This window comes from Theobroma umbraticum, unplaced genomic scaffold, assembly GCF_002168275.2.
Source record: "Theobroma umbraticum cultivar Fairchild unplaced genomic scaffold, ASM216827v3 scaffold_130.0, whole genome shotgun sequence".
Lineage (NCBI taxonomy): Eukaryota > Viridiplantae > Streptophyta > Magnoliopsida > Malvales > Malvaceae > Theobroma > Theobroma umbraticum.
Window position 1 is genome coordinate 1,514,258 of NW_018397264.1, and position 25,701 is coordinate 1,539,958.

Sequence of the window (25,701 nt, forward strand, 5' to 3'; positions counted from 1 at the left end):
TTCTTAGGCTCACTGTTCACTCATTTTCTTGGGTCTATGTTTTGGTATTGCAGTTGCAAACATTGCATCTTTTATCTTAATTGTGTCTTAATAGGTTTATTAGTGAGGAAGGAGACGAGCTTGCTTTTTTAAATATTAAGTGTGAGTTTCGTCTAATGTAACGCTAGTTTGTTATTTTTGTTAAATGTAATTATATGTTTATTATAAAATTATACTTATAAATAAAAATTACAATCATAATTAAACATTATATTTTATTTCGTAATTAACAAAATAAATAAATTATATATACGTAGATATATTCTCCCTGTGAGTCACTTCACATCACAAATTATTGATGAATATTAACTTAGTATAGAGATCCACATTATTTTTCTATATATTAAGGAGTGGTTGAATATTGCAACCACATATAGATGTTAATACGTAATTAAATTGATTTCTGGAAGAGACCCTTCAACTTGTATAATTAAGTGAAAATGATCACCTGAAAGTGATTAGTCATGATCCATGTCCATATATTAGCCCAAAAAGGATGAACATTAGTGAAATCGTGAAATTCCAATTCCAGAAATTCAAAGTTTTAGAGCAAGAATTTAGTCATTCTCAAGCAGCTTAATTACTTCTTGTGTCAGTCATGAAACATAGAAAAGTCTTGCTGCAATGTCATTATAAATACAATGCAAAGTCTCCCAATCTTCATTGTAGTAAATAAAAAGCTATGGCTTCTCTTTTACCATCATCATCCACCAGCACCTCTTAACACTTTTCCCATCTCCATTACTGCCCTTTCATTCCGTCCCAAAACATCCCAATTTTCCATAGCCAGAAAGCAAAAGCCTAAGTTTTTCATTCCCACTGACGTATCCTGCAGAGCCGCAAATGGTGACCAAGATCTTACTCCGGCTCCAAAAACACCGAAGATGTTCTCATTGGCCTTGGAGGTCTTGACGGGGCAACCAGCCTTAGCCGAGATGACCTGTTTGCACTCGCAGCTCCAATATCTGTGGGCGAATGTGGCCATGTAAAGATATCCGACGGTGAAAATATTAATTGTTGCCCACCAGTATTAATAACATAAATAGATTTTGAACCACCTTCTTCAGATTCCCCGTTACGTGTTAGGCCTGCTGCACATTTAGTTGATGATGCCAACGTAGTTAAATATTCCAAGGCAATTGAACTCATGAAAGCTCTTCCTGCCAACGATCCACGTAGTTTCATGCAACGAGCAAATATTCACTGGGCTTACTGTGATAGGGCTTATCACCAAGTGGGTTTCTCTGATCTTGAGTTTCAAGTCCATAACTCATGGCTGTTCTTTCCATTTCATAGATACTACCTTTATTTTTTTGAGAAGATTTTGGCCAAGTTGAATGATGGCCCAATTTTTGCTCTGCCGTTTTGGAACTGGGATTCTCCTCCCGGCAAGCAAATGCCTGCCATGTATACGAACACTAAATCTTCACTCTAAGACCAGCTCCGGAGCCGAAGCCATTACCATCAGGCGCTGGTTGCTCTTGATTACAATGGCACTGAAGAAACTACTACGGAGAAAGATCAAACCACTAGCAATCTTAGAGTCATGAATAGGCAGATGATATCTAATGGCAAGACCACTAAGCTTTTCCGAGGAAGTCCCTACCGTGCAGGTGATGAACCTGATCCAGGAGCCGGTTAGCTCGAGGACATTCCTCATGGAACAGTTCACAACTGGTGTGGTGATAACACCCAGCCTAATCTCGAAGACATGGGGAATTTTTACTCTGCGGGAAGGGACCCCATTTTCTACTCTCGTCACTCGAATGTAGATAGGCTGTGGAGCATTCGGAAGACGTTAGGAGGGAAGCGAAATGATTACAATGACCCAGATTGGCTTGATTCCTCGTTTCTTTTCTATGACGAGAATGCGAATCTTGTTCGTGCCAAAGTTCGTCATTGCATTGATAGTAAAACTATGGGATACGTTTATCAAGATGTTGATCTTCCACGGCTAAAATGTAAGCCAACTCCTCGAAAGCTCGCCAAAAAGTGGCAACATGTGGTCCTGGGATTGCTCTAGCAGCAGAAACAAAAAAAAAAAAGAAAAGGGTCTTAACAAGCAGTGAATTCCCAGTAGTTTTAGACAAAATAGTGAGTGTTAACGTTCCAAGGCCAAAGAAATCAAGGAGTAAAAAGGAAAAAGAAGAGGAAGAGGAGATTTGGTAATAGAGAAAATCGAGTTAGAGAGAGACTCATTGGTGAAATTTGATGTATATGTTAATGATGAGGATGATTTGACAATAGGCCAGAACACACAGCGTTCGCGGCGCTTTATGAATGTGCCTCTAAGCTAGGCATGAGAAGAGAATTAAGACATCTTAAGGTTGGGGCTCGCAGATTTGTTGGGGGATTTGGGAGCCGAGGACGATGACAGTGTTGTGGTGACTTTGGTGCCAAGAAAAGGAAAGGGTGTTGTTACTGTTGGGGTATCAAGATTGAGTTTACTCAAGATTAATTGGATGATTAATCAGTTAATTTGATGCTCCACGTTTGAAATCCTCTAGTTTGCATGGAAAGTAAAAGTAATTCAATAAGCCCACAGCACCCATAGAAGCAGTGTCCTGCTACTATGAATATCCATGTAACATTATTCGTTGTTAACATCTAAGCAAAGGTGTCTTACCCTACCCTAATACTATTTGCTTTGAAATAAGGCAGTTCTTCATGTTATTTTTAATCTGCTCTGTTTTACTTAAATTAAGATGGAAATGTCGTCGGGAATCAGTGTTTCGTAGCTTTCTAGCTGGGACTGAGTAGCTAGCGGTTACAATTTAGAAGTTTCCTCCACCCAATTAAAGAAAGAGTTGAAGTCGCCATGGTTGGAAACTTGAAAGAGAAAGTAGACGACAGGATTGGATGATGTTTCTGCTAGTCTAGACCATGTTGATATATTCCATCGGTTCTTGTCATATTTAGGGGTCTACATCGCAACCATCGGTTACAATAACCGACGATTGTTTTTGCAATCGTCTGTTGTTCCGATCGGCCGACGAGGCCGATTGGTTCGGTCTTCGGGAGACTCCTTCCCCCCGAATCGATCAAAAAACCGATGAGTTTTTGTTTGTTGAAAAACAAAATTACCTTTCCTAAACCCTTAAAGCCTTTACCCCTTTCTGTCTAATTTCACCCCGACCTAATTTCCCCTCTTCCTTTCCTATTTTCTGCCTCTCCCTGACTCCTTCTCTCTCTAACCCTCCGAAACCAGCAACCATTGATCTACTACCCTTGTTTATCAATCTTTTATTTTTCAATTATCATTGCAAGGTAAACTTGAGAGATTTTATTTTATTGTTAGTTATTTTGTGAAAATAACAAGAGAGAGAAACCAATCGAACTGAGACTTTTAAAAATCGATCAAAATCGACATTACATCTTATGTGGTTCGATCAGTTATAATGCTGAAATTTTTAGTCGGTTTTTACCAAAAACCAAACCGAAACCGATAAAAACGCAACCATGCACACTCCTAGTTATATTTAGCTGAAAATGATTGATTTTTCTTACAATTAAATTTGCATGCACCCACACAAGCTGGAAAATTAACTTCAAGCTAGATTTTTTCGTAATCTCAACTTGTCTTTGTATTAAATTTTCTAGAAAATATATTAGACTACACTATAAGTTTTTTTAATATTGAAAAGATTACGTGCTTACACTTTGTTAGGAGACTTTTGAGTGTTTTATTTCGTCGTGCTATAATTTCTTTTCAAAATTAATTCAAATTTTGAAAATAAAAGAAATTAAAGACTTAAACACTAAATGAAAATAAAAGAAATTAAAATTTTGAATAAATTCAAAATTATATCATTTTATAATTGTTTGCCTCTTGTGTATTTTAATTTTTGATTATGTAAGTGTTTGCAAACTCTTAGATAACTTTTTTTTTTTTTCAAATATGGCATTTGAGATGATTTAAAGTTTTTCTAATGCAAAAACTTTTATCTACTAATAATAAAATTAGAAACTGTTGTCAAAGATAAATCGAAAGGAATTATCACAAGTGATAAATACAGATATGTATTCAAGCTAATCATTATCTGATAACTTCTGCTGAGATTGAGTTCTAGCATTTAGGCTCTGCATTTTATCTTCAATGCCCACCACTAAACAAGCTATTCCAACTGTTTTCAGTATTTAAATCAAAAATAAAATATTTTATTTGAATTTTTTTATGTGGGTTAATTAAAATTACAAAATTTTAAGATAAAAGAGTTGACTCAAGGTTATGACCCTAGTTAATATAGCATTTATTCTTGTAGGATTATATCTAATAAGTCCGATTTTAGAGCTCTATTTGGCTTAAATAAAAAATTGTTATTTTAGAAAAAAAAATATTTTATTAAAATTTATTTTTTAAAATATGAATTAATATTTGTATAATATAATTAATTTAAATAATCGAGCGGGCCGTATCTAGTTCCTGTATACCATCGAAGTGATAGGCTTCAATTCAATCTATTCAATTCCAACCCGGGAAAGGATTAGCAACTGTAATTACTCTTACTATATACTCAATTCTGGCATTGTTATCAACCCTAATGAACTTCCATTAATTTTTTTCTGGTTGAATTACTTGTTTTGCAGACTGTGACATCGTTTGAAAGAGTGTTGGCTTGGACAGCAAGAATGCTTCTAAGAAACGATTACACCAAAGCCCTGGAGAAGAAGAAGAGAAGATATCACAAACATGGACGTTCAGGTTCAGATTCCACCATTAATAATTTGGCATCGAAAATCGGTTCCTTACTCAAGAAGACATGCCGGAGAAGCAAGCTTGAGTACCACGATTATCAGCGGCTTGCGGAGTCTCGTCATGATCAGGAGGACGCTGCCAGAACCATTGATAAATCCCCAGGAATGTACGTGCCCGTTTACGTCGACAAAGAGGCTAAGAGGTAAGATATTAATTCCTCCGCTCATGTATCTTTTTCTTCCAAGTTTCCAGCAATGGACGATGCCATCTCAGGGAGATGATCTTGACATCAATGTTGATAGACCCATCACTGTTGATCGCAGCATCCAGGCCTTGGATATATTGTTGGAGCTTTGGAGCTTTGAACGGGATTGACCAACCAAACTGCTTTATTGAAGTCGGTTGAGACAGGACTATTGAACCGATCATGCAACCACAAGATCATGAAAAGGCGAAAGAATCTGGTCTGTGTTTTAATCAGAGTATAAATTGTCATTTATTTAATTTCCTTTTGGTTTACTAGGTTCAACTGTCAACAGAATGAATCGTGTACACTTCCAAGTCGATTTGTTCAGAAATTTCTTGCCGGCATGATTTTTTTATTTGGTTTTATCTTCTATTTTCGGGTTCTTTTGTTAAAAATAGATAGCATTCATGTGCTTGAGCCAACGGAGACAGTTGCCTAAACACCTTTCAACACTCAAGCTCAACTTTGGGCACTCCAACTCTTGCCCCTAGAGTGTAATAATGTAATCCATTTAGCATAATTTAGCCCCTAGAGTGTCAAATTAGATGAATAATTCACTTCAAAGTTAACATGTGTGCTGCAAAGATTACCAGGATTGGCCTAACAGAAGTAAAAGGGATAATGCAATTCTACCAGCTTACAGAAATAACAACTGGAGAAGCTAAAAATTTAAAGTTGTGATTTCATCTCAAACTTGAGTGCAACATAAGTTGCCAACAGATCCAGTACAAGCTACAACACGAGAATTTGTAATACATGAGTTACTGCTAGTATACTACCAGGTAGAATTGACAAAAAGGCAATGGAAATCAGTACTTTCACCATTATGGTGATTCAATCAACTTAAAACTGGGAATGTACTTAGGGTCATCCCAGTGCATATAATTATCCAGTGGCTCTGGACTAGGTGGGGCTGAGTCAAATTTGCTTAACAACTTATGCTTTGGAGGAGACAGATCTTCAATCAGCAGCTCAGGCATCTGCCCAAGTTCGGAGCACCTTGGAGGACTCTCATGCTGTAACAGAAGTAAACTAGCATTCATTAAGGCAATCCATATGGTAAATGCTAGTAAGCTTGTGAACAAGAACTAAGATGAGACAACTCAATTGAGATGAAAAATGACCTTCATTTTGTTTGACATTTGAGGTTCCTTTGCAGATGCAGACTGTTTCAAGAAATCTAAACAAAAACATACATAAAAATGTAAGTATCCAGCCAAAAACTAAGTCCAATAGATATCTGAATAAATATCAACTTTATTTACCATCTAATCCAAGTATCTGCAAAAATTGATTTGTGCTCAGTGCTCTTCTCTGTGCTTTGATGCATTCTTCATGATTATGCAAAAATCCTTCCCCTGCAATATCTTTGGGTTGAGGTGGATCCTCTGCCAAAATGTTTAGCTTTGCAATTTGATTCTTCCTTGATGTCTCCTGCAAATGTGGCTTACCTGAGTTTGAAATGTCAGAGAGAGCTTTTCTGCCACCAGTTTGCACTTTCTCTGAGGCCTTAGAGACACTCTTCTTTTTGCTTGAATCATGTGTAAGTTTAGAGGCACCAGTCTCTTTCTCAGCAAATGAAAAAATTTTAGAATTCTCCTTTTTTGATGTCTGGTTTGGGGTCGGGTTCACTGAATTTGATAGATCACCAAGTGGTTTCCTTCCACCAATACCGCCTTTCCTCGGCGCTTTAGAGATATTTGCCTTGCCCACAACAGAAGCACCTGTAGAAGGCTCTTGCAAATATCAACCTCAAGTTCAAGAAAAGTAAGTAAACTAAAAACAGATCAGAAAGTGTGAGGAGTATTACCATTGTGGTGAACATTAAAATTCTGATCTTGAATGAAGCCAACAGTACGTGATGCCATCTGAGCAATGCTAATAGAATCCAAACCTCTTCTATAAAAGGTAATACCTATGAGATGTCCAATGCATAGAAAAGGGAAGAAAAGTCATAGTCTAAGAATGCAAGAGGTATGAAACTCAAACAGCATCCAGTTCACAGAAAAGATCAACCAAAAAAATATATGAAAAGAGATGGGGGAAAATCAAACAAGTGATGGGAGAGAAAACATGCTAAATCCACAATATAGTCTAACAGTTTCTCATAAGGGATTAGAAGATGTCATGTCAAAGCTTCAAACTAAAAGACACCCCAGATATGAATCTGTTTAAGGTAGTTAGGTCCCAAATGGTAAACACCTTATCCAACCAACTGAAGATTAGATGATTCTCCAGTGAGAATGTAGCTTCAAATATATGCCTCTAATCAAGTACCATTTGCCATCTATGTTGACTAAAATAGTCTAATCGATTACAGCAGTCATCCAATCAGACTATTAAACAAACCAAACAAAAACAATGCAACAACCAGATAAAAAGCTCAAGCAAAGAATGCCAAGTACCTGAGTTGCCAATATATTTCCTCTCAGTCTTATCATACGGTACTTAAATAAGGCTCTAGCTTTTATTGTAATTCCACTTTAAAGCATCATCAATTGCTAGAAAAATTTCCCAAAAGTAAACTCTGAAGCACATAAAAGAGTCTTACTCATCTAATTAGTCCAAAATGCAATCAGACTATTAAACAAACCAAACAAACACAATGCAACAACCCGATAAAAAGCTCAAACAAAGAATGCCGAATACTTGAGTTGCCAATATATTTTCTCTCAGTCTTATCATAAGGTACTTAAATAAGTCTCTAATTTTTATTCTAATTCCGGTTTAAAGCATCATCAATTGCTAGAAAAATTTCCCAAAAGTAAACTCTGAAGCACATAAAGAGTCTTACTCATCTAATTAGCCCCAAATGAAACATGTAACAGCCAAACCTCGATTTACAAACCCAAAAAACTGTCAATTTATAGGGAAACATGTAGCAAACAGGAAGAACCAAAATTTTAACTTCTTTGATAATCCCAAAGGACAAACAACTAAATCAAACAAGTTCAAATAGTTTTTAAATGATCCATGGTCCTTTTTGTTGAAGGTGTTAGTGCTGATAAAAAAAATTTCTATAATTTAGTAATTCTACTTTCTGTTTTGTACTTTCCACTTCAATCAATTACGTAAACCCTAAGTCATCAAATCACTCCCTCCCCCGCCCCACAAACCCCCAATTAAAAAAAAAGGCAAAAATCCCGGAAAGGAAGAAAAGAAATTTACGCTACTGCTAACCTATGGGCGAGTCTTGGTTTATCCCTTCCTTTTTCCCATCATTTCTCAACAGCCAAACCTAATTCTTTGTTTTTACGCTTTTCCATTTAAAACAATTCAACCCCACTTCACCATTTTCCACCTTAAGTTAATAAAAGAGAATTAAAATTTTTTCAAATATTTAAATAAAGTTTTCCGAAAATAAAAGATCTCACTTTTCTCTCTCAACCATTAAAGTTATACACAATATTTCTCTTGAAAAAAAGAACTTCATCAAGAAAATAAATAAAAAAACTGAAACTGTAAAAACTCACAATGGGTTTTTAATGAATCAATCTTCTGCTCGCTTCTTTTTTGGAATTATCTTCCTCTTGATCTGCACTTTGCTTTCTTTGTTGAAATTTTTTTATTTCTTTAAACTATTTCGATTATGTTTACTTTCGAAAAATAGAGAAAGAGTCGATTTATGCTTTATAGAGAAGAGCCTAGAGTTGCAACGGTAACTTGTTTCGGTTTTACAAGGATACCCCTTTGTTGGACGTATAATTGCAGAAAGCTTTTAGGCCTTCGAATTGGGCTGTGGGCTCGATCCATCAGAAGTTCAAATCTATTGAGCAGTCTCTTTAAGAATAGATTAAGGCCCATGTTTTGGGCTTCCTAATCCACAAAAGAATGCATTCCACCCCTCACAATTAGGGAACAAATCTCTTAATCATGATAAATATTATATTATAAAAATGATAGGTATGATAATATTATATTAAAAATTAGTAACTTGTTATTGGCCTAAGTTCGTGAGTCCGAACAGTTTTCATTTTCAGTTCAACTTAACTTGAAATATTAGTGTTAGTAATATTAACATAATAAAAAAATTATTTTAAATACTTGTTTTATTCTCTTTAAGCTTCTTCAAACAATATTATATTAAAAATTTTTTTAGGAAAAGAGAGAAAGAAAAACTTTGAATAAGGACAACAACTATTTCTATACTAAGCTTTAAATAAAGAAATAAAAGGAAGTAGGCAGCAATTCCTTTGCGGGTATCTTCAGCCACACTAGAAAGGTAGATTTAGCCAATGTTTTTTTCCTAGTAACGGAAATACGGATCGTGATAGAAAACCCTTTCTCTTCAGCTTGACTTTTCTCAAACGCAACTCCATACTTTTCTATGCAATTTCTTAGAAGCTGCCTACCTTTGCCTTTTCTATGGGCAACTTTGCAATGACATTTTCCTCTCTCACCTAAAACACTGGCACATCCCTGGGGAAATATTTTTCAAAAAAACAAAGATGGTATTTTTTGTTATTAAAAAAAATTAAAGTTTTATTTGATTTAGAGGTGTTGTTTTCATGCTTTAAAAATGACTAAACGACTTCATATGTAATTATGTAGACACTTTCATTCCAAATGTGTGACTTAAAAAGATAAAATTAGATACGTATAACTAATGAAAGGTTTTTTTTTTTTATGGTATATTTCTCAAGTTCAATTTTGAATATATAAAATTGCATCTATTGTCTTTAAAGTTTGATTTAAATATCATTTTTGCTCTTAAATTTTACATATTTATTTATCATCTAATAAATATTTATACCGAAATTCTTTTGTTAATCTAAGCACCAGTTGTACGTACGTTAATTTGTGAGTTAAAGGGTTAGAAGGACAGAAGGATTACTTGATACAAATGGAAAGTCTAACGATAAAAATTTGATATTGCAAAATAGGAGGATGAATATGACACTTTGGGTTAAATTTTAGGAGCAATAAATGGAATTTACTCTTTAAGATCCAAATATTAGGGTATCTCAATAAGTATAAATTTTTTATAAAAAGTCAATTCCGAGTGAGATTGTTTACTTGTTTAAGGGGATATATCATAGGGGTTGCTAGCCCAATGACTGAAAGAAACCATAAGAAGCAAGATACATGGTCTATTTAGGTTGGACTCAAGTTTGATATTTCCCACTCGACATGGGAAATTCTACAGGAAAAGCCCTGGAAAACCCTCAAGGAGAAGAAGATGATGAATCTAGCTTCACTTGCAAGATCTGCATCGAACCGACATCGCCAAGCAAGAAATTCAAGAATGCAAACATCTGTAGACACGCTTTCTGCCAAGATTGCATAGCCAAGTACATAGAAGTTAAGGTCCAGGACAGCACAGCGAAAATCGATTGCCCCGAACCAAACTGCCAATTCCATTTAGATCCTCTCATATGCAGGCCAATGATATCGCCAGACCTATTTTCTTCATGGTCTGATCTTTTGTGCGAGAGTTCTCTTCTAGGGTCTGAAAGAAGCTATTGCCCCAACAGGAACTGCATGGCTCTGGTGCTGAATGAGTGTAGAGGGAATGTGAAGAAATCAAAATGCCCCAACTGCAAGCAACTGTTTTGTTTCCAGTGTCAAACTGTGTGGCATGCTGGTTATCAGTGTGAAGAGAGTGAGCAAATGAGGGATAGGAATGATGTTCTTTTCGGGCAGCTTGTTGAGAGAAAGAAGTGGACTAGGTGTCCTGCTTGTGGTCATTGTATTGAGCGTCTCCTAGGTTGCTCTCTTGTTAAATGCAGGTTTGATCTCTCTCTCTCTCTCTCTAATACTTCATCCTTTAATTACAGACTGCATTTGTGATTTTAAAAAGGGTCAATCAAATTATATTAAATCCTTTCCTTCAGCCAAGGATATTGGGATTTAGCTCTGTTTTGATCTTGGTGTTATTTTTGTTTACAATCATAGCTGGTTAATCAACCAAGTTTAGAATCGGTTAGATTCATCAAAATCATTGTTTTGAAATTCAAAGTCAAGATGGAGAGTTGAATGATAGGGGAGCAACATGGGAGTAACAGTAAGATAACTTAGTATGAAAATGAAAATGATAATGATATGCTCTTTCACACTTTCCAAACCTTCTCAGTTAAGGACCCAAAATTTGCACTATGATGAAAATTAAAATATTGTTATAATTAATTTGTTCTTTTGATGTTTAACTGTTAAAGAAAAGCTAGAAGTAAAGTTTGTCTTGAATTTGAATATCAAGATTCAGCAATGCAGTTGAATTAACTTCTTGGAGTTGGGACCCTTAATTTAAGCAAATTGACAGCATCTTTCGGATTCATATTAGACAGCCTTGCTTCATACGTTTGTCCTTTGTGTCCTTTTATATTGCCTTTTTCTTCCATTCATAATTACTTTTGACTTGAAGAGGTCTTTCTCTATTTCTTTCCGGATGCTGCTGGGAAGTGCTACATTACCATTTGAGGTTTTTTTTTTCTTTTCTTTTTAAAATAGATCAAAGGAAACTGTGGGGATACTAACATCCATCAATGGACTAATAAGAAACAGAGGATTCTTTGTTGTTTGTTTGTTGGGGAGGGTTATGATGGGCAGAGAAACTAAAGAGGAAGAAAGCAATGGTATTAACATTGTTGATGATGATGGGGTGCAGATGCAAGACAGAGTTTTGCTACCAGTGCGGGAAAAAGTTAACGAGCAGGGGATGTGGATGCAAGCTCAGTTTGGGAAATATGATGATGGATGTCAACCTGTATCCTCTCCTGTATATAGTTGTGGTCTTCCTTTTCGTTATTGTTTGGCTTAGTGTGCACTCTGTTTCCTTGAGAGGCAATAATGGATGACCATATGTGTATATTTTACTCTTGCATTAACATTTCACCCTTCTTCAACTCAAACATAATATGTATATGCTTGTTTAGTCTTTGATCAACATGTATTAACTTTACCTCTCTTTTTTTAACAACAATTTGAGGAAATCTGAGGGCTTCTTTTTTTAAAAAAAAAAAAAACAGAATGAAAAGAGAAATGCATTTAATTATAGAATGTGGATATGTACCTATTTTTCAAAGAGATATTGTTCACTTCGATTGTTTTAAATTTAAATTTATTTAAAAAGAATAATTAAGATGTATGAAATATAAAGATAACTAATTTCTTTATATAAGTTTAAAACGCAATAAATTTTTTATATATATAAAAAACACAAAAACACACTGAAGCTTTTGATAAAAAATTTTAAGACTCTAGAAGTCAAAATTTGATTATAAAAAGTCAAATTCAAACATTATTTATGAGACAGATGGAGTAGTTGATTTTTTATAACTAAAAGAAATCAATGAACAAAAATGGACTTTAATCTCTTCCAGAATTTTGTTTCATTTCATGGATTTGCTGTTATCTAAAAAAATATCCAAGGAAAATGCATAGGAAGGGAAAGTTGCTTCATGTTTTGGTCAACTTTAGACATCACTTCACATTGCTCCAATGCGCCTCCCTCTCAAGTAACAACTTTCGCAATTACAAAGAGAATGGCCACACACAAGCCTACTGGCGGTTGTAGACAAGACTCGTCTATCCTATCAAGATCAAAACATTCAGCTTATTGCCTCATTGACCACAACCGAACAGGCAGTAAAGGGTCCGCAAAGCTAGAGAGACTGTTTCCCTAAACATATGAACATTGCGCAAGGCATAAAACATCAAAAGGAAGGGACTGACCCCTACAGCTCCAACAAGAAGCTCAGAACAGAACCAACCCGCTCCCTAGAATCCCGATCTCCGCAGCAGTCCTAAAGCAAGTCCATGCATCCCCCAGGAAGAAAGCTTAGAATTAACTTTATATACATATATATATTTCTCTATCTAATATAGAAGATTTATCAATATACAATTCAGATTCTCTTCACTTTTCTTTTCCTCTGTTAGAACTAACCGAAGCTATATTGGCAGGAGTGTCGCAGGAATGAAGAAGATCGAGAATTGGTGAAGGCTGTATTCAGTCGAAGCTGTTGTTTTTTTTCGTTTCTTTCATTTTCTTGGCTGCCAAAAGCTGCAATTGGATTTTTGATATTTGGCATTTACGTGCACGGTTGCTGATATAGATCTGAGGTTCTCTGATTAAAGCTTCAATTTTGGTATTGACTACGTAGTTTGCTTCTCGATACGCCAAGATGGTTGTACTCGCTGCTTCTATTATAAGCAAATCTGGCAAAGTGCTTGTCTCCGAGCAATTTGTGGACATGACTCGCATAAGAATTGAAGGTCTGCTTGCGGCTTTTCCTAAGTTGGTGGGCACAGGAAAGCAACACACATATAAATGTTGAGACTGAGAATGTGCGTTATGTTTATTAACCAATAGAAGCTCTTTATCTGCTACTTGTAACAAACAAACAGAGCAACATTATTGAAGATTTGGAGACCCTAAGACTGCTCTCCAAGCTGATACCTGAATATTCTGACTCTCTAGATGAGGAGGGTACGTATTGGCAAGACTGATATAGAGCTGACCTTTGCTTGTTATGAAGTCATCTGTCTTGGGCACAAGGAAAATGTGACTGTTGCACAGGTTAAGCAATACTGTGAAATGGAGAGTTTGAAGAGAAGTTGCACAAGCTGGTATTGCAGAGCAAGATAAATGAAACTAAGGAAGTCATGAAGCGTAAAGCTAGTGAGATTGGGAAGAGCAAGATTGATAAGAAGAGAGTTGATAAAGGAGGGTTCATGTCAATGGGCTTTGGAAGAATTGAAAGTAGCTTTAGTGATATGAGCATTTCTAGTAGCGGAAGTGGTTCTGGGTTTGGATAAACCACTGAAGTTGATTCCTTCTCTACCAAGCCTAAAGGCCGCCAACCTCCATCTGCAACTGCTCCTCCTAAAGGTCTTGGCATGCAGCTTGGCAAAACACAAAAAACAAACCAGTTCTTGGCATCCCTGAAGGCAGAAGGTGAACTGATAGTCGAAGATGTGCAACCAAAGGCAGGCCAGACCAGAGTGGCCGCACCTCCCCCTACTGATCCCATCACTTTGACCGCCGACGAAATCCTCAACGTCACACTGAAAAAAGATGGTGGAATCAGTAACTTTGATGTTTAAGGGAACTAAAAAAATTATGATACGACGGAGTTATAATACAACAGTGTTTCTTAGTTAAATTACACTACCTTAGTATTATACTATAATACTGTAAGATTAGTCTTTTATTTATATATATATTTCTATGTAACATCCATGATCTAAGATTTATCAATATATTTTCAAGGCAATGTTCCTCCTTGTTTGGGCGCTGTGTATGGTGTTTAACAATTTTAGACGTGCCCGACAATATTCACTTTTTGGAGGATTACCCGAAGAGTTGGCCATGAGTAGCTTATTTAGCGTTTTCTTAGCCTGCCAAATAACATTCTGAGTGGGAAAATCTTTCCTGCAATATTTCGCCCTAATATGCCGACGGAATTATATTTGGATGGTAACAACTTTGATGACAGATGCCTCATTTTTCACCCATTACATTCCGATGGAATTATGCAATCTGGTGGCTCCAGATATTGTACTTTTGGGGGAAAATAGAATGAGTGGAACGCTGATACAAGGCTACTCATCCAGTAACTCTGCACTGATCGGCACTTTATCAAATTTGAACATACTTCTCCTAAAAGCTAATAACTTGAATGATGAAACCCCCTTCCAGTTATGCACATTAAGCACATGTCAAGCATCGTGAATCTTTCTCGAAATAAGCTTTCTGGTCGTAAACCTTCTTGTTTAACTCTTAGGTCAGGGAATACATCTCTAAAAGACTATACCATTCTTCGCTTTCCTCGTTTGGACCAAGTATTGGCAGACATGGGGCTGACAGGTTATGATTTCACGGATCATGGATTTCCTAGATCCTACATCATATTCGCGTAGTTTCGTCCATGAACATGAAGAAACAGTGTTTGGAATTAATGCAGACCGGGACCCACACATACCAGGGTGAATTTCTGGAATTGATCTGTCTCGCAACCGATTGACAGGCTCAATCCCATCCGATTTGGGATACTCAGGAGTGAAATCCGCTCACTAAGCTCGTCCCACAACAATCAAACTGGACCTATGCCCTCAACTTTCCCTAAGCCCAAGCCGATTGAGGGTTTTGGACCTTTCCGACGATAACTTAAATGGCATGCTCCCGCCTAAATTGACTGAGCTGAATTATCTTGGTTGTATTCACTGTCGCACACGACAACTCGTCAGGGCCTCTTCCAGATAGGAAAGCTCACTTTGGGACCTTCAACGATAGCAGTTACTAGGGAAACAGTTATACCGAGTCTGATTCACCAGGAACGCCACATGCTTCTCATCATGGTCAAGAAGAAGGTGGTTTGATAGACATGGGTCAGATTTGTGGTTTCCTATGTAATTATATTGTTGGGAATTGCCATTGTCCTATGCAACGATATCTACATTTTAATATGGTTCACCCCTGCTATCAGTATATTAGAGGCAAAGACACTCTTTAAGATACCTCCCGTCTGCCGTATTCACTCATTATAAATGTTTGGCATGTATGTGATCATATATTAATATTATCAAGAAAACAAAGTATTTCCGCTTTTACATTTTCTAATGCATAAATTCGTAATATCTTTGAATTTGTTTAGATCTTGGAGTTGAAGGTTTTCTTTATTGTGAAGATGGTGCTGGAATATGAAATCAGGTAAGAGTTTTAGTACTGTCCACTAGTTGTCTCTGCTGGAATGAGACGTACATATCGTGTATATAAACAATGCTACATTATAAATTTACAAATAAAACAGAGTATATATCATAGAGGTTAAAAGATTGTGCTTTGAGTTCAGAAAAATTGCCCTTTCTTTGGTCATTTTCAGTTGTGAAAAAGTAAATGCAAGTTCAATGGAAAGATTTCATGGGGATGCTTCCCACCTGCACGTGCCAAATATTCTCTTTTGCATTTGGAAGCAATTTAAAAAGATAAACGAAAATGGCTTAAGTGTACTTGCTCAATCGAGTGAATAGATTAATAATCGAGACAGTACATAGTTCAAGCCTAGCATATATTGGCCTTACAAAGTAATTGCCAAGAACCAAACAGTACACAGGCATTTACAGACACATAAAATCACAAGTGCACAGCCCAAAACAACCCCTTAAAACAAGACAAACAATGCAAAAAATGGAAACAGATCCACCTTCTCATTGAGACAGGATTGCTTTACAAATTTTATAAAGCAATAGTAACGAAGAACCTTCAGCCTGGACAGGGACTCAATACCAAGAATTACTACCGACCCATTTTAGAAAACACTAAGATGATTACCATATCCTTTAACAGTGAAGATAGAGAACAAAAATAAAAAAATCTATGAAGGAAAGGGACAATGGTCGTTTATCCTGTTCTCTTTATCCCATATTTCTCTTCTACGAAGTTAGTTTTCATTTTAATGGTCATGTATTCCTTTTATCATTGCTTTTCTTCTTGATCGATGGCTAAAATTTAGCTCATAAGTTCATCAAAGCTCAAGGTTATTAAGGTCCCTGTGTTCTTATGAATTAAGGTATTTTCATTGTCATGTATTTCTTAATTTCATCATGATCAGCCTAGCTAATGCCTCCTAGGAAATTTGAAATTTAGACAAAAGTTAATTACTGGTAAAAACTGAGAGATGGTAATTCGATAAAATGATCAGGATAATAATAGACTTTTAGAAGCAGTCATCGTCAACTACCTACCTAACCCACCCCCACCCTGCATGGGCAGGGCTGCTGTTCACATAAGAATGTCTACATACAGATGAAGTTTATTACATGACTCCAACTCAATCTGCTTAAGCCTCAAAAAACTTACTTTCCATCGGTAATTAGCATTAAAAAAGGGTGATAAGATTTAAGTTTATCTGAACTAATTGATCAACTTGTGAGGTCTTAGTGTGAAAGTGAAGCCTAGTATACTTACCATTTTCCTGGAGGAAGCAGGAATTGGAAGATCTCACACGACACCGGACGTCCAAACCGACGCCAAATTAAGGCCAAAACAGCTGTTAACACCAACGCGTGGCACATGGCAACATGTTTACTAGCATCCCACCTGGCAAACGTTGAATGTGTTTCCAGAAGCGCAGTCGCTATCCAAGGATATACGTCAGTCAAAGGACAATCTCACATTAATTTGGCATGATCTGTATGAAATAATATTCTAAATGAAAATAAATAATAAATTAATGTCAAACTCAAGATCGTCCATGTGTCTCACATAACAGATGTAGAACCTACATTAATGAAGTGTTTTAAATGTTATTTATAAAAAAAAAAAACCTAAATAGAGTATTCAAGTTAATTACTCATTTCATTTTTTATTTGATTTTTACAGAAAAAAATTTGATATTATTGTCTTTTATGTTATAATTTTAAAAATCTTAATAAAAGAATGGTGTTAAAAAGGTTAAAAATTCTTAAAAATTTTATTTAAAAATTCAAAGAATAAAAATATTAATTATTGAAAGATAACGGACTTTGGAATATTAACAAAAAATATGAACAGAATAAAGAGACGAAATGAGCAAATTAAATTATCATCAATACCTAATCTTTTATGATGTGTCTTTATTTCAAAGTAATAAATAGGCTTCCCTGCAGAAAATTCATTGAGATCCATTTGGATCGCAGATATTTAATTATCTATCAGTTCATCTTGTAAATATCAAAAACCATACTTGAAATCTAACTTGAAAACCGGCATAGTTGTCAATATTGCATTATACGTTGTTCATATTGTACAATACATTAAATGTATCCTTCAATGCACAATAAGTATTGTACAATATACCGTATAATACAATGGATTTTTATGAACTTTATCCTACCTAACTATTAAAAATTTACTTTTTATTTTTTTTAGGTTAAAAGTGAAAAACTATATATTTTCGTAGATTCAACCTACAATTTAAAAATTGGACAAAAAAGTAAGAATAAAAATAAACTCAGCTTTTGCTTCAACATGTTAAATATTTTTTAATTTTTAGTTAATAAATTAACATGTAAAATGCATGTTTTATTTAAAAATATACTATTATCTTGAGAGTTTAAATTAAAACAATTATCTTTTCATTTATACCATATAATCTTCAATTCTATTAATAAATATAAACTTTTTAAATTTTTTCATTTTACATATATATATTATTTATAGTTAATTTTAAATTTTTTATCATATAAGATATGATATTTGATATTCAAAAATAAAATTTTGATACAAAAATATGTAGTTTAATATAACAACTATAAAAAATTAGTGAAAGCAAATGAGGTTAGTATAGGGCATATTATATTAGATTATTAGTGATGAGACTCACACTTCCATTGCTTTGAAACCACGTAGGCAAAGAATATCTTACACTAACTCAAAAGACCAAAAAAGTAAGAAAAAGATAGCCCAACCTTCTTGAGCTAAGGAAGGAAAGAATATGAAATCTTATTAAAATAATCAAAACCAAAAAAATTAGGCAAAGGAGACTCCAATCAAGTGTATGAGAAAGTCAAAATGCTAATTAAATTAACTATTAAGGATCAATCGCCCAAAACGCATGAAACAATGGACTCAGACTGCCTAACTGCAAAACATATATAAATGCCCATCAATGCTTGATTTGATATTTTTCTACATTACAATCTGACCTTGTGGAGGAAAAAGTTTTCCAAATTGAATGGGAATTCTTGGAAGCAAGATAGTTTAGTCTCTCCACTAATCGTTATCACGTGAATTTGGCGAGCAATAAATAACAATTCATTCATATCTCCCTCCTTTAGCTTAGCTTATTTAAGGAACAATAAAGAAATTTAGGCTCCACGCTTTTATTAGCCTGCTTTTAGTTGTTGGGTTGCTGCTACCATGGGCTATTTGTGTTCATTTTGATTGCTTTGGTCTGGTTTTTTTTTTTTATTTTTTGAGTCAAATTAAAAACCAACTCAGAGAAGAAATCTGCAAATTTTTCGGCGTGGCTGAAAGAATTCTCAATTATGGAGGTGGAATCATCAGGAAGGAAGAATGCGAAATCAATGGATGAACCAGCCAGTTCAGCCGCCAGGGCCATCAGGCGCAGGCGTAAATGCAGAAACATCTGTTTTGCCGTGATCGCTGTTCTGTTATTCATCATAATCCTGATAGTGATCCTTGCTTTCACCGTTTTCAAGGCCAAACGCCCCGTCACGACTATCGACTCTGTCTCCTTAGCCAACCTGAAGTTTTCCCTGGATGTGGTCAGACTCCAAGTGTTGCTGAACGCTACCCTGGACGTGGATCTTACAATCAAAAACCCAAACAAAGTTGGGTTCAAGTACACCGACTCGTCTGCCCAGTTGAATTACAGGGGCCAGCAGGTAGGCGAGGTTCCAATCCCAGCTGGCAAGATGCCTGCAGACGCAGCGGCTCCCATGAACTTGACGCTGACTCTCATGGCGGATCGATTGGTCTCGGATTCCAAGTTTTTCTCTGATGTTTCGGGTGGTGAATTGCCTCTCAACGCTTTTGCTAGGATTCCAGGCAAGGTTAATGTGTTGAATCTGTTTAAGATTCATGTTGTTTCGTCCACTTCCTGCGATTTTACTGTCTTTTTATCTAATGCAACTGTTGGGGACCAAGACTGCAAGTATAAGACAAAATTGTAATGCTTTCATTTTTCTCTTTTTGGATTATACATTTTGCTTGTACTTATATCCAGTCTAAACGGGAGCTTGCTTTGTAGCCGTATTCTCACTGTCCTTTTCACATTTTACCCCTTTTTTTTTTATTTTCCATAAATAGAGATGTTGTAGATGTTATTTTCTTTGGAAGTTGCGAATAAAATTTATTATACACATATAAATTTTCTAGTCCGAACCTGGTATATTTCAACAAATGCGGGTTTCTTCATGTAAATGAGTTTCTTGTTTCACTGAATTTTGTCTCAAACTCTACCTAATTATTTCCCCCTCAAGTGCAAAATTCCTTCTCCATTAGTTTTTTTTCCCCTTAATTGGATAACAATTAATTTCTCAGCTTGTAGAATTTTGAATGCTTTGGTATTTACTCCTTTATCCCTTCATTTCACAACCAATGAGTTCTGTCGATTCTTGCAAGTCATGCCTTCATCCTGCTGCTGCAACCAGGCTACTGAGCCATTATACTGGTGACAATCATTCTGTGGTAGAATTTTTCCTTCTTCATGAAGCAATACGATTGATGAACAGCAAACCTTTGAGTCTCGCATGTTTGATGGCTTGAAGAACTGGATTGTCCCAATGATTAATTATGTAGTGGAAGAACAAGGACCTTATAAACAGGTAATCCTCCTAACTTTGTCTTGGCTAATGTGTTCTTGAATATGGATGACTCTTTATAGATTAATATTAATGCTTTTGTTCATGATGTAATAGATGCCTTGTGAAATGTAGAGCACAGGATGGGGTTCTTTGCAGAAAGTCATTTTTTGAAGAACTTAACTCAGGTGTTAATCTTTAACTCGTGACTTGTATTAGAATCCTGAGCTAACTGCTTGTTCACTTCTGAGCTTCAGTTGCAAGAGTGAAACATCGATTGAATGGTTAGGAATTCCTTCCATATGTGAGATATGGTTGGCTTTTCTTTTACAGTGTTTCTTGACCCCAAAAATTAAATTTTCTGGAGTTCTCATACATTGAGATCTATGGTGATAGTCAGGTGCAATTAAACAGATTTCTAAAGCTCTTACTGATGTCTACTATGAGTATGCAATTGATCCCCGCAAGTTGACAACAACTGCTTCACCCTGCGGTGATTCTAGTTGTTCAACATCACACAGTGCTGGTTACTATATGCTGGACTCCTTTAGGAAATATGCATCTGCAAGCAGAGCTATGAGGTGGCATCTTGAAGTCAGAGTTTGATTGAAGAGCCTTTGCTTTGCTTGGAAACAGTGTTCTTTGACAAACTAGGTTGGTGGCCTCAGATTCCCTACACTTGGTGGGGATGGCTCACGATGTCCTTGCAATACCTGTAACACTTGTTCCAACAATATCCTGCTTATGCTGCTGCATATAATGGAAAATCCAGCCTTTAGGACCTGAATTCTGAGATCATGGATGCTCTGGTTTGCGAGCAGGACAGGATGGAAATGTCTGAAGGAAGTAAGTGCAATTTTCAGATTGTTCATATATTCTAATCTCATAAGCTTCTGCCTCTGTTTTCCTACTTATGGTGAGCAAATAATTATTTGTATTAGCTAGCATGCTTTGAAATTCTCTAATTTTATAAATTTTTGGACTGTTATGCAGTCTCAGTCAGAAACAATCTCTACCAGGTACTATCTCTTTCCATAACAGATCCAAAAATCTTCATTCAATTGAAGCATTAAATAGATGTCTTTTATGTGCTTGATCCATGCAATCCAGTTTTTACGTATCTATGCTCTTTCTCGTAAATAGTAATCTAACAATGGCCAAAAAAGGTGTAATATTAAATCATTTCCCCTTTGGTTTGGTGTACGTTTTAGTTTTAATGACCAGTACGGGGTCATTTTCAGAAGTAACCCATTTTACCTTTTACCTCTGAATTTTGATTGTTGGGATCTGTTTTCCTCTTAGGTAATGCTGCCTTTCTGTCATTAGTAACAGATTTTGGTAACAGCAGTACTCAAGTTGATTCTTGATGTCTATTGGTCTACCGCATATGATTATTTCTGAGAACACCTCTCTGCCACTGTGCTAACTTGCATATATTGTATTCTTTTTACTTTTTTTTACAAAAAAAAAAAAAAACTAAATGCTCAGAAAAGAAACAATCAATTTGCATACTATATGTGGATTACTGAATTGCATGTTTGTTTAGCTCTTGTTTACTGCTTTCTGTTTCAGATATCCTTTGGCTCTGCCTTTCTTGCACGTGTGTAATGGCATTTATGATGTTTTTGAAATTTACATGGTTGGTTTCAAGAATTTTCAAAATGGAGCATACTTTAGTTTTAAATTTTTTCTTCATAGGATATAATAAATAGCAGGTTTGGAAAATCATATTGTAATTACATATCATATCCAAATGTTAGTTATTAGCATGCCATCATGCAGAACTTATGGTCTTTATTATTGTAACAAGACATTCTTGTTCAACACTGAAGACAACTGTAGGATGGCAATTTTAACTTTTACAGCTGCTGGTGCAAGATAATAGAACAAATCATGCACTGGTGGCAAGTTTGGTACGTGGATTTAATATGGGTGATCAGTTAAGGTTTTTACCCATATTATAGGCACTCAGCATAAACAACTGAGTTACTTTTTTTAAGCATTTTGATATACCACAGGCTAAGAGAAAGATGGAGCAGAGGACATATGTGGTAGTGAAATGCAAAGATTGCTGGAATTGTGATGCTGAAGAAACTAGTATCCAAGCAAAGCCAAAGCTGCATAAAGAAGGTAGCTGAATCATTTTGCATTATTTACTATGGCAAACTATGGCAAAAAGAGTCTACTTATGAGTTCTACTTGAAATTTGCAGATAGAATTTTTTTATTTGACAATGTTCAGCACTTGAGAACCTACAAAACATCAGATATTCCAACTAAAACAATTTTGGGTTCCTCATTCCCTATCAAAAGCCATTCTAACTATTGAAAATAACTCACTTTACCATCAAGAGGATATGGTTAAGATAAGCACATTTAATTTAGAAACTGATAATGCAGGAGGCATCAGTAGCCTCACTTAACATCAAATGAGAGTTGTGAACGGTTTAGAGTTTCTGTCCTCCACTTCTGAGTCTGGTGATGAGACAACTTGGAGCAAAGAATTGCCAAGGGAGCAGGGAATATGGTCTAACAAGGTTTTATTCCACATTTTTCACAATTAATTGCATACCTTATATACTTCTTACTTTTTTTCTTTTTAATTTTTTGAAATAGTGCGTACATTATAAAGTATAGAAAGACATTATTATGTTATGCTTGCTTGCAATTTTGATTGTGATAGGATGTTCAGCATATTTAATCTCACCTTATACAGAGAAGGAGAATACATGATAAATTTGATGGCAAAGTCTTGTAATGAGTTGGTATGCTATGATTAGCTTTGATATGTCATATAAAGTGACTGTCACCCAGGTATGAAGTTTATTTTTGGAAGAAATCCTGCTGGATGAGATTGGATGTTGAACGTGGTGGATACAACATTAGGGCCATTACTCACTATCCATTGTGATACTGAATTTTGACAACAGTAATATATATTCAGCAAGTAATCTTAAGTGGTCCGGAAGATCGCCATAGCCCAGCTTGGGTTATGAAAATGCAAATGACTGGCAAAAGAAGTAAACACTTCTTAAATTTTAGGACTTTTCAGCATTTGATTCTAATGTCTTATTCTGTACCATTGCCTACATCTTACCATCAATCTTTGGTTTAATGTGACAACTCGCTTGATTGTGTACCTTTTGTTATGAATTATACCGATTGCCTTATACATTGGTGATTGTTTCTCTTTTTGGCTAGAAGACATGGCTCACTTTCTGCATCCTACATTTCTGAATATAACAAGAGAAGTATACATTTGAGCTGACTTTATATGCGAGAATTCTTATGTTTGGACTTATAACTGACTTTTGTTTGGTTTGAGAAATATTGGAGAAAAGATAATTTGAAGAGAGAAACTATAGAAACACAAACACTCTGCTCATATTGTTTGAGCAACTGCCTCCTCCTGATCATTGTGATTGTTTAAATATGGTTGGAGTCAAATCATATTTACTTTTCCACTGAAACTGTTGCTTAGATGAAGAATTGGTTTCTCAGTCATTTGGTCTCCTCCTCCAAAGCAATAGTCAACATAGGGGGTGGTCATCCTTCTGACTTTGATGACATGGCTGCTGTCCTGTTTAATGGCACAGTATAGTAGCAACAAGCTATGGAGACGGTTTCTTGGGGCACAAACTGGTAGATGGGAAGGTAACAGCGAACCGAGTACTCAATGATACTAAGGACGTACAGGCCTTCCTAAATGAGTGGAACATGCTGCTTTTGCAGTTTTAGAAGACTATATTTTTTTCCAATCAAAATAAAATAATTTTATTAATATCAGAATACTGATGTAATTGCATATATTCTAATAAAATTGAGATACATATATACCTGGGGAGAAGAGTCAGAGCATACTCATCAGAGTTTCGCCCAAAATACTCGTTAAAGCAAGCACGTCATTCTCAACACACACTAATATCAATGCCATGTTTAATTGAAGAAATTCAAATAAATATTAAGTCTAGCATATAAATTTATTAAAAATGATATTAATAAATATGATAAATATAGTTTTCAATAAATAAGTTTCACATCTTCACGTGAGTAATATATATTTTGTAAGGGTAAAATTTTGGGGCTACAATATTGCTATACAAACCAAAAAGGAAATAAAATATAAAGAGAACACTTGTTTTTTCATGTAAACGTAACTTGATAATTAATACTATTATTTTTTTTTTAAGTAAGAGAATAATTTTCAAACTAATTATGGTAAGTGTATATTTCATCAAATCTCATGATTTTTTATTTTTTACCTTATATTTTTTTCCAAAAAAGAACCCTAGAATATTTTATACCTAATGGAACCCTAGAATATATTGTTATATAAGGGTTGTTAACTTTGCCCACATTAAAACTTAAAGAAAAATTTATAGAGAGAAGAAGATACATTCCTTGAGAATTGAAAACAATGTGGAACTCACAAGGTACGTAACTTTGTTGTAAGTTGGTTTGCCTATATATTATTTTGTATTCTTGTTTCTATTCTAGTGCATTGATCTAGTATCAACCTATGAGGGAAAAAAAAACCAAGTAAATTACAGTTTAACAATCAAATTTATCAGAATAATTAATAATTTTAGAAGGTTTGCAAGATAGCATTACTGTCTTCATCAAGCTCAATATAACTGGACAAGGACATTCACTCCAAATTTCAGTCACTGTTCCAAGTTTCAACCGATACCTAGGTTAGAAATTCTTAGGCCTAGCTCCCACTTCATTCAAGCAGGCCTTCTTCAGTCTTTTGCACTTCTAAAATTGTTATGGTTGTTTTCAGGAGGCAATTCCGTTCCTGACTACAGCCAAGAATATGACCTGGCGGATGCTATGACGATGACGGAGAATCCCGAAGCAAGGCGAGAAGCAGTGAGTCGTTTGGTTTCGGAGATGGCGACGGTTGAGAATGCAAGTGGTAGTTGCTCAATTTGCATTGAAAGTTTAAAGCAATCTGATAAGGGAGATGCTAAGCAAGTCTCATGCGGCCATGTCTATCACCAAACTTGTATTACCAATTGGCTTTTTAACGGAAGAAGCAACTCCTGCCCTCTTTGCCGCCATGAAATCTAATTAAGCTTCTCGATTTGGAGTATGTGATCGGTACTACTACTACTCCTAGATTTTGCTTTTGTTTTTTCTTATAAAAATTAATATTTCAAGACTTATTTGTTTACACTTGGTTGAATTATGGTATCAACTTATTTTATTCCATGTTGATGTTGGTCTCGAATCTATGTTTATCCATGACCATGAGCTCGTGGAAGGTTCGGGGGCTTAGTTTCGTGACAATATGACATCACTGATACATACTCGATATGAAGTAGAACACACGAGTGGGAAACTTCCACGTACGACATGACAACTTTTGAAGTAAATGGAAAAAAAAAATAAAAAATAAGACAGTGAAGAAGGTTTGGGGATAACAAGGACTCACGTCCCTCCTCGCGAAAGCCTGATGGCGAAACAACCAC

General features: G+C 35.5%; 4 protein-coding genes, 1 long non-coding RNA gene and 2 pseudogenes across 6 annotated transcripts in view; 6 read left to right on the top strand and 1 right to left on the bottom strand.

Moving 5' to 3' along the window:
* Positions 1-721: 721 nt before the first annotated feature.
* LOC110421361 (polyphenol oxidase, chloroplastic-like) lies at positions 722-2,497 on the top strand (annotated as a pseudogene).
* A 3,144-nt stretch (positions 2,498-5,641) lies between these two features.
* LOC110421608 (uncharacterized) lies at positions 5,642-8,602 on the bottom strand. Its single transcript, XM_021435232.2, has 5 exons — positions 8,456-8,602; positions 6,793-6,897; positions 6,248-6,706; positions 6,107-6,162; positions 5,642-5,998 (listed from the first exon to the last, which is right to left on the bottom strand). The coding sequence occupies exons 2-5, from the start codon at positions 6,848-6,850 to the stop codon at positions 5,807-5,809; spliced, it is 765 nt and encodes a 254-aa protein (XP_021290907.1). The 5' UTR covers positions 6,851-6,897; positions 8,456-8,602; the 3' UTR covers positions 5,642-5,806.
* A 1,349-nt stretch (positions 8,603-9,951) lies between these two features.
* LOC110421906 (uncharacterized) lies at positions 9,952-11,935 on the top strand. 2 transcript variants are annotated; one of them, XM_021435632.2, is made up of 2 exons: positions 9,952-10,711; positions 11,430-11,935. In XM_021435632.2, exons 1-2 carry the CDS (start codon positions 10,113-10,115, stop codon positions 11,737-11,739), a joined length of 909 nt encoding a protein of 302 aa, XP_021291307.1. In that variant the 5' UTR covers positions 9,952-10,112; the 3' UTR covers positions 11,740-11,935. The 2 variants fall into 2 exon arrangements, with proteins under 2 accessions (XP_021291307.1, XP_021291308.1); XM_021435633.2 differs by having other exon boundaries at positions 11,587-11,935.
* A 233-nt stretch (positions 11,936-12,168) lies between these two features.
* LOC110421936 (coatomer subunit delta-1 pseudogene) lies at positions 12,169-14,112 on the top strand (annotated as a pseudogene).
* A 4,480-nt stretch (positions 14,113-18,592) lies between these two features.
* LOC110421700 (Late embryogenesis abundant (LEA) hydroxyproline-rich glycoprotein family) lies at positions 18,593-19,680 on the top strand. The gene has a single exon (XM_021435347.2). It carries the CDS (start codon positions 18,951-18,953, stop codon positions 19,596-19,598), a length of 648 nt encoding a protein of 215 aa, XP_021291022.1. The 5' UTR covers positions 18,593-18,950; the 3' UTR covers positions 19,599-19,680.
* Positions 19,681-19,953: 273 nt separating this feature from the next.
* Positions 19,954-24,003, top strand: LOC149526841 (uncharacterized). Its single transcript, XR_016351596.1, has 5 exons — positions 19,954-20,252; positions 20,346-21,074; positions 21,222-21,247; positions 22,247-22,358; positions 23,042-24,003. It is a non-coding gene; the product is annotated as an uncharacterized LOC149526841 (long non-coding RNA).
* Positions 24,004-25,265: 1,262 nt separating this feature from the next.
* LOC110421364 (E3 ubiquitin-protein ligase RSL1-like) overlaps positions 25,266-25,701 on the top strand; it is a 2,944-nt gene continuing 2,508 nt past the window's right edge. Inside the window, exon 1 of the mRNA XM_021434952.1 lies at positions 25,266-25,330. The gene's annotated coding sequence lies outside the window, so the exon portion shown is untranslated. The remainder of the gene's footprint in view (positions 25,331-25,701) is intronic.